The sequence below is a fragment of the Psittacula echo genome, assembly GCF_963264785.1.
Source record: "Psittacula echo genome assembly, chromosome: 5".
Lineage (NCBI taxonomy): Eukaryota > Metazoa > Chordata > Aves > Psittaciformes > Psittacidae > Psittacula > Psittacula echo.
In genome coordinates, this window is record NC_137739.1 from 15,370,080 (window position 1) to 15,378,416 (window position 8,337).

General features: G+C 45.8%; 1 protein-coding gene across 1 annotated transcript in view; it reads right to left on the reverse strand.

Moving 5' to 3' along the window:
- Positions 1-7,737, reverse strand: part of GRIN2A (glutamate ionotropic receptor NMDA type subunit 2A) — a gene marked incomplete at both ends in the record, with an annotated part of 179,307 nt that extends 171,570 nt beyond the window's left edge. The window contains 2 exons of the mRNA XM_080618947.1: positions 4,867-5,289; positions 7,720-7,737. Coding sequence (XP_080475073.1) covers positions 4,867-5,289; positions 7,720-7,737 — 441 coding nt within the window. The remainder of the gene's footprint in view (positions 1-4,866; positions 5,290-7,719) is intronic.
- Between the last annotated feature and the right edge of the window lie 600 nt (positions 7,738-8,337).

Sequence of the window (8,337 nt, forward strand, 5' to 3'; positions counted from 1 at the left end):
GTACAGATATTTGGGCACTAAAGCATTCATTAAACTATAGTTCAATTGTCCTCTCTTTTGCACTACCAGCCAAAGGCAGGAGTATAGTGCCATACATATGCTGATATCAGTTATCAGTAAGGGTAGAAATGAAAAGTTACAAAATTGGTGTTTCAGCTTTTCTGTAAACACACAGGACCGCTTTTACAAGCCAGCTAGATGAACTGGATGGACACTTATAGAATGCATATGGAAGACATGCAATTGATGAGTGCACTCCATTAAGTATTATCTCCAGAAAACCTTCTACAACAAAAAAAAAACCAACAAACCCAACCCCCCCCATTCATCACAGCAATTTCTGAAGCAGAAGAATAGAAGCCCTGTTATGCATAGTGCAAATGTGAAGTGTGTATTACTGCCTCATGAGGACACGGCAATGGCAATGCCAATACTATGGCAATGAAGTTTCAAGATGTGTAGGGAAACCTTAAGAGCAGCATACAAAGCCACGTATGGATAAGGGAGCGTAAATTCTCGGTACCAAAGCTGGAGTCTGAGGGTACTCTGGTCACAGTTACAAGGCTGGTCTTAGAGCTCTGCTTTTCACAAGTATGGCTTTTGTTTCACACACTCCTTACTGACAGGTTAATAGATCTCCCAGCAGCACTACAGGACACAGAGGGCTGGTGGATGAGCTGAATATGAGCCAGCAGTGCACCCTTCCGGCGGTGAAGCCCAACCATGCTGAGCCAGCAGAAGCACCCATTCCCTCCTTTAATACAGAGGGAAATTCTATTGAGATGTAAGGAAAGATTAAGTACTGGAACAGATTGCCCAAAGAGGCTGTGGTTTCTACAGCCATAGACATGTCAAAAACTCGACTGGATAACCTGATCTAACTTTGATGTTAGCTCATCATTGAGCTAGGGTTGGGTTAGACAACCTCCAGTGAGTCCTTCAAACCTCAATTGCTCTGTGATTCTATCTTTATTATTTTGAGGTGGTTGGGCGTAAAAAAGGAAAGGTGAAAGTAGTGGTAGATGCCAAGGGGATTTTATACTAAACAATTGTTTATTTTCAATGTTATCAGCAGAAAGAATAATGAAGAAAGATAATTTAACCATATATAGTACTTATCTTTTTGAAAAGCAAAGATTTGTTTTACATAACATATCCAGAGCTGTTTCAAGAAGCACCGCCTTGTAATAGCCCTTCTGGAAAACTACCCTCACCATTAATGCTGCTTGGCTATGCGTTATAACTGTCCATACTTCCATGACAATAAAAGGCTCCAAGGTATGTCTTTCAGAAAGATTTCTAATGAGAAAATACAAAAACTACATTTTGCACTATGCAAAAGCAGTATGGTTCAAAGACACTGAGTATTCCTGGGCTTCTTTACCACTTGTGAAGGAAGCAAATCTTCTATTATTGCCACAGAACTAACCGTGATGTTCTGTTTTAGAAAGATATCACAAATGCTACCATTATTATGGTAGCATGTGGCGAAACAAACATCACTAAGTTTGAAACCAAACGCTCAAGTCAGGAAACAGTTCCTAAGTAATGTTTGGTCTCTCAAACGTCAACAGATACAAGATGAATAAACAGCTAGTCTGTTCTTCAGCATCTTCCAAGGATGCTGATGCACAGCAGGTTGGCACAAATGCCCCAGGCACAGTTCTCATCTTGTTTCAGTAGGCTATTCCACATTTGAATATGTTTTAAGTCTGGCAGCACCGGGAACTAAAGCCAAGGAGTTGTTCATTGGCAGGCGAGATCCTGCCAACAGCAGGTGGTAAGATCAGCTGGAGGCAGAGCCAGTGGCCGTGTCCAAAGGGGATCTCTACAGCACAGCTGGGATTAGGATGAGGTGGGTACCATACACACTGGTTTATTGGTAGGGTTTTGACAGCAGATGTCAGGTGAAGGCAGATCAACTAGGTTCAGAAAACATTCCAGTTTGGTTGGTTTCACATGCCCATCGATTTTCACAGTCTGTATCAAGCAATATATCTCCTCAGGTGGTGCAGGCAAACCTCAACCAAGCTGAAGGAGAGTGCAGCCAGCTGGGCTATGGGAGGCAGTCTGAATTACACACTGTTCATTGCTGTTTTCACAGGAACTACTTCAAAAGCTGCATGTCCTGCATCAGTCACTGCATCCTCCAAACGGTGGCATAGCTCCTATTTAGAAACCTAGAACAACTTTTTCTTGTTTAAAGAGATGGCTCTTCATGTGAGATTCACATAGTAGTTATTACCCGTAGAGAATATGGTAAATTTATCTAACCTGATTCATTCCACTGAAGTCTTCAGCCTTATAGAGCATTACAGATGACTTCTCATTCCTGTGCCTTTAGTTTAGCTCATGTTTAGGACAGTTGAGCATCATATAACATATAACAACCACTTGCCACAGAAGTCACTGAACTATTGTGCCACCTTTACATTAGCCATGCTTGGTAGCCTACAAACAAGCAGGTACTATACACACACTTTGAAGTAAAAGTCATCTAAACACAGTACCAGCATAATGCCACAGAGAAGGAAAACACCAGTTAGAGCCACACGATAAGGACATAAATGAAACGGCCTTATTAGAGTGCCAGAGAACTACATCCACAAGCACGACTGGGACCAGGTATTTTTTTGCATATCCAGCCATCTCAGTGTATGACATTGAGACAAAACAGAAGACTTCAAACACTGATCAACTTCACAATCTAGCCAACATCCATGTGTTTCAGCTAAAAACCCCACACTGCCTTGGAAGACACACTGTGCATTTGCAGTCCTTCTGCCTCAGCCTTCCTCCCTTGCCTTGATGACAGCACTGTGAATTCCACCTTTGACTCCCAGGAATTCACTCCTAAATGAATTTTTAATTCAGTGACACGTACAAGTCTCATTACTGCAATGTTCTGAACCCAGCTGCAAGACACTGCATATTGCAAAACCCAAGGTAAAAATTAAGGCAATTTTAGTCCAAACAATTCCTTCAGCCAACTTAAGCTACTGAAGACAGCTCTGTTAGATTGTCTTAACACACAGAACAATTTTGATTTCCTAAGTGGAAATCTTAGAAGCCAGGTTTTAGCATAAAAATGTTTTATTAGCAGACTGTGATAACCCCTAAAATCAAAGACATTGGGATAATAATGACAATGTTAGCATACAACAAAAATAGCATTAACTTACTGAGACAACAAAAATACAATCTATCTCATTTTCTAGAGGCTCCTTCATAAAAATGAAAAATAGATCTGTATCAGTAATTTCCTGCATCTGGCGCAGAGTGTGAAGTCAGTTCTATAAGGACTTCTGCCAGTGTTTCAGCATTGAGCACTGGCTGGGATCTTCAGATGTTCCTATACTGGTGTAGAAAGTTGAGTGAAATAGAATTCCTAAATATACATAAAGCCAGCTTTATAAATACGGGTAAATTCATAAAGTAATTTAAAAGCACATGAGATAACTGCCTCTAACTTTGTCATTGCAATTACATTTAAGAGAGTAGCACTGCCTTTAATGATCTTTCTATATAAATCAAGATGTCAAGGTTATTGTTAAAAAATCTTGGCTGTAATTCAGCACTTGTCTTCCCCTTGTATGACATAAGTTTTAAATGAAGGCCATTCAAAATAAAAAGAGACAGATCTCTTATCCCAGTGGAAAAAGTCCTTCCCAAAGGTAAAAATCTTCCAAAGTTCAAAGCAGATTCCTCAACTGTAACTAATCATTGCATCTTCCCTGCTTCTTTTTCCCCCTCAAGGTACAAAACAGCATATCTGGACCACTTTGCTTTTAGCGAGAGAGCTCTTTACTATTCAAGTACTATTCAGAAGCCATTTATAAGGAATAGCAGCATTTAATGAATAAGAAACCCTGAAATATCAGGCAATAAGTTACAATTAACATTGAAAAGCTTTGTGTGCTGGAAAACCACTAAATTTCTGCCCACACACGAACTCCCTCTTCAGCTCTCCTCTCTCATACCACAGTGGGAGCTCCTCTTGGACTTTCAAGCCAAGTGGCAGCCCATGCCAAGCAGCTTAGTCCTGCACAGTGCTAAGCACCAGTTTCTGAAAGGACAGAGATCACTTTACAAGATCCATTCTGCAGTGCCAGCAAGGGGGGGTAAAAACTGCTACAGTATTAAGGAACATGAGCTGGGTACATGAGTCACTTTTGTCATTCCAGAGTCTCACAACAGATTACATAAAGAGATGTTCTCCAACAAAACCATTTGCAGTTATCCCCAGAGTTCAGACAACCCCACTGTGGAATTTCATGAGCTATAGCAGGAAGTGGGAAGCATCTGGCTAGCAAAAGTCTAATTTAATAAATATATGGAATACTAGAGCTGGTTCAAGTTTGCAAGACTACTTAATTTATAGACTATAGTGGGTCACAAAAGTCCAGTTTAATACGACTGCCCTATTACTGGTGTTTTCCTCAAACATATTCAGGTCTATTGTTTGCTATTTCTCAGAAGTACCACAGAATATCTGCTTATAATTTTACATCTTATCCCTAAAATCATTTTATGGACCTACCATTTTAAGGTTGTTTTTACAGCTATATATCATATTTGCTAGTAAAATTGCTAAACTGACCAGCATTCAGTGTGCTGGAGATTAAATTTCATTAGGACTGATTTTACAATGAACAGAAAGTTGACTTTCAGGCATGAGCACCAAAATACTTCAGAATATCTGAGGAATGATCAATGAGGACACTGCTCTGTATATTTTTTTCTTTTTTAAAGCATAGAAAGACAATTAGAAGCATCCTTTTGAACTGCTTGAAGTGAATATTCATGATGGAGACCAACACAGTGAAGTACATTAGACTAGCAAAAGTGTTTAATAATTTTTCCTACCTTATCTGCCATTATCATGGATGCCCCGCCATGAATTCCAAGAATTGGAATAGAAGTCTGAGATGAAATAAAATCCAAAATCTGAGCTACTGCTTCCTGATCAGTATCATCTCCAAAAACCACTCCATGGATCTTGGTGCCTGACATCAAGTCGCAAATGTGTGTTATGATGCTCTTAGGGTCAGTCTGGTCCACCAGAAGGGTCACCACATTGATATCAACAGTCAGGTCTGCTGACATTTCCCTGGTCCAGAGAGCTCTGATATCTCTCTCTGTGATAGACTTGGTCCTTCCCAGAATCACTGCAATGTTCAGGACAGGATAACTTTTCTCCGCTCCACGAGCAAGATCCAAAGGCGCCAGAAGAGCTTGGAGTACCAGGAGAGCACAGCCAATTTTCCTCATCTTTGCCAGCTTTATCCCCTGTAAAAGTGATCACATTGTATAAGAAAAACAGCAGAGAGGAAAAAATACACACTGTTATATGTGTGTCTCCAATGACAGGTTTAAACAGAAAGCTTCTGGACACAATGCAAACTTCAGCAGGTTTTTATAACACATTCTTCACCTGAGTTTCAATTCAAGCCTCTTACATCCCCACAAGAAGTTGGCTTGCCAGTGGCAGTGTTATAAGTGGTCTCCCACAAGCAATGCAAAAACTGTAGCACAAGTTCAGAGGAAAAGCCCATTAAAATTCTTCCTGGACAGCCAACAGAATTATGATGACTGACATCATTAGAAAAAGACATTATCATCCTTCTCTTTAACCTTGCTGTCCTAAAACAGGTAACACACAGAAATCGGTTTTCCTGTGTCCTGAATGTCTAGTTAAAATTTAGTTACAGTCTAAAAGGAAGAGGTGCTTTAGCTCAAGATGAGAGAAGCAAGCCAGAGGTCTGGTGGAAACCCCAGTCCATATACTCCACACATTTCACAGCATCCCAGAACCATGCTGTTTCATTTCTGAAAATCTCGCCTAGACAGCTGCTGCTGAAGCAGTCTACTGCATTTCTGGAACAGATTCAGAAGTACGATATTCTATCTCAATTATTCTCTCTCTTCTTATGTGACATTCATTTGAGAATCTATCTCAGAACTGCTGATCTCAGACACAAAGTTGTTCGCTGGTGCTGAAGGAAAGGGTGTTCCACAAATGAGCATCACTGCATTGGTCTACTTCACATCTTCATGGAATCTCTGTAGGGGGCTGAATATAGACAGAGTAGGATGGGGAGGGAGATGAGCCACAGGACTGATGCGGATATCTGAACTATCTGAAGGACGGAGAAGAGGGAGAGCAGGTCTGACGCCGCAAGATCTCCCTCTGTGTCTGTGCACCGGGGGTTTTCCACCCCCACAACTGGCTCTCTACTACCTGCAAGAAGGGAGTCCCTTGCCACGAAAGCCGAGCTTGTTGCAAGGCGTCACGCAGCAAACCCTAGCAGGAACGTCCAATCGGGGGAAGCTCTCAGCTCTCCCTCTCATCGCGCCAGCCCTTTCTCCACCATCAATCAGGATTCTCTGCTGCTGAAGCACACACCAAGACAAGGGCTTGCTGTAACATCAACTCGTTTGGGGGCAGACGAGGAGATGGGCACTTTAGAGCCCGTTTAACTGCACATCAGTGCTGCTGTGCTTCCCATGCCATTGCACTGCGGGCCAGGCTCCCGCCGTCACCGCACCAGAGGTGCTCGGAAACCGGTTAGAAAAAAACACATCCGAGTGCCCGCAGGCACGAAGCCTCTTCAGCTTCCTGCCGAACCATAGAAATAGTAATTACAGAACAAACAACACACACACACACGAACCCCCTTTGCCCGCCCCGGGCACGGCTCTTCCTCCGTCACCCCCCGCCCCGCCGAGCGAGAGCCCCCGGCGAGCCCGGCCGCGGCGCTATGGCGCCCCCTGGCGGCCGCGGGGTGTCTTCCCACGTACCCAGCGCCTCAGGAGACGGAGCGGCGGCGGGTGCCGGTGGTACCGGTAGTGCCGGTGGAGCCGGTGCTGGTGGTGCCAGTGGTGCTGGTGCAGGGCATGCCGCGGCCGCGGGCATGTCGCGCCCCTCGGTGCCCGGGCTCAGGGGCGGCCTCCGCGCCGTTGGCCGCACGCGTGGTCCCCGCCGCAGCCTGCGAGCGACATGGCAGCGCGGGAGGGCAGCTAGGAGGAGAGGGACGCAGGCAAAGGGGGGCTGGGGCGGGGGACGGGACGGGACAGGGGAAGAGGAGACGGTGGAAAACCGTTAGTCAGGTTGTGATTTGACAGGAGAAAATATATTTCAATCTCATGTGGAGTGCGAACGGAAATAAAGTGACTAGACTCAAAAGTGTCGTGCCCCCCTACACACACACACGGTTGGAAATTAATGCAAGCTCTTTCCCAACAGCAGCGCCCATGAGCCTGTAGCCGTCCGAGAAACGGCTCCCGCCCTATCCTTGGAAATCCTGGGCTCCCAACTGCCCGTCTGCTCCCAGGAGAAACGCACGGCTCTGAGCTCTAACGGAAGAGGCACCCAGCCTGGAAAGAGCAGCTAGAAGCGGACTAATTCACACGATCAAGGGCAGGAGTTTTCTCGACAGGTTCAAACCAAGCACAGAGCAGCTAGACCCGTGCGGGGTAAAGCTCTTTTTGATCCTGTAACGGACCAGATTAATTCTAAATTTAGCAGCAGCATCCAGCAGCTCCTCCACAAGACGCTCGCTTTTTGATTTTTCAATCTCTATATCCAGTAAACATGCACAAAGATACTTCTTCAAGCGACCCCGGTTCAAAGGCAACCGGCGTTCCCTGCCCGGGACCCCGGCGCGGATAGCGGCGCGGCCCCTCGGCAGTCCGGTGCGGGGCCCGGGCGGTACTTACTGCATTCGCCCTCCACATAGTTCCAGTTTAAAGATCCTCAAAGTCATTTCAGTAGATTCCTTTGCAAACAACGAAGTGGAAAACAGGTCCCTTAACGCCTGGATTTCATCCTGCAACTTGTTCCCACCGCAGTACACGCAAGCCCGGCAGCTCTTTATGGCTTGAAATCCCGCATGATCAAGTTTTAGCAGAGCCACTGCAACTGCGATTTGCTCTTGACTTTTGGCAGGAAGCATTGCAGCGTCTTCATCGCTTTTCCCTTCCCTTTTTTTTTTTCCCTTTTAAAGGGCAACCGCGATTCCGCCGCCGCCGCAGGTCCCCAGGACGGCAGCCTCGGAGCCCCGCTCTCCTCCCAGCGCCGGGAAGCGGCGGGGACTGGCAGCGCCGGTCCTGGAAGAGCGAAGGGTCCGCCCGCCGGCTGCCGCGGGGAAAGGGGAGGGAGCTGCCCGCGCTCCGTTCCGTTCCGCACCGCTCCGTTCCGCACCGCACCGCTCCCTTCCGCCGCCCCCGGCCCCGCCGGGGCGAAGCTCACTGGCGCCTCGTCAAACTGAGCGCGGGTACTTTGAGGGCTTGCTCCCCCCTCCCGCCTCCCATATTCTGCTTCCACGAGCACCAGCG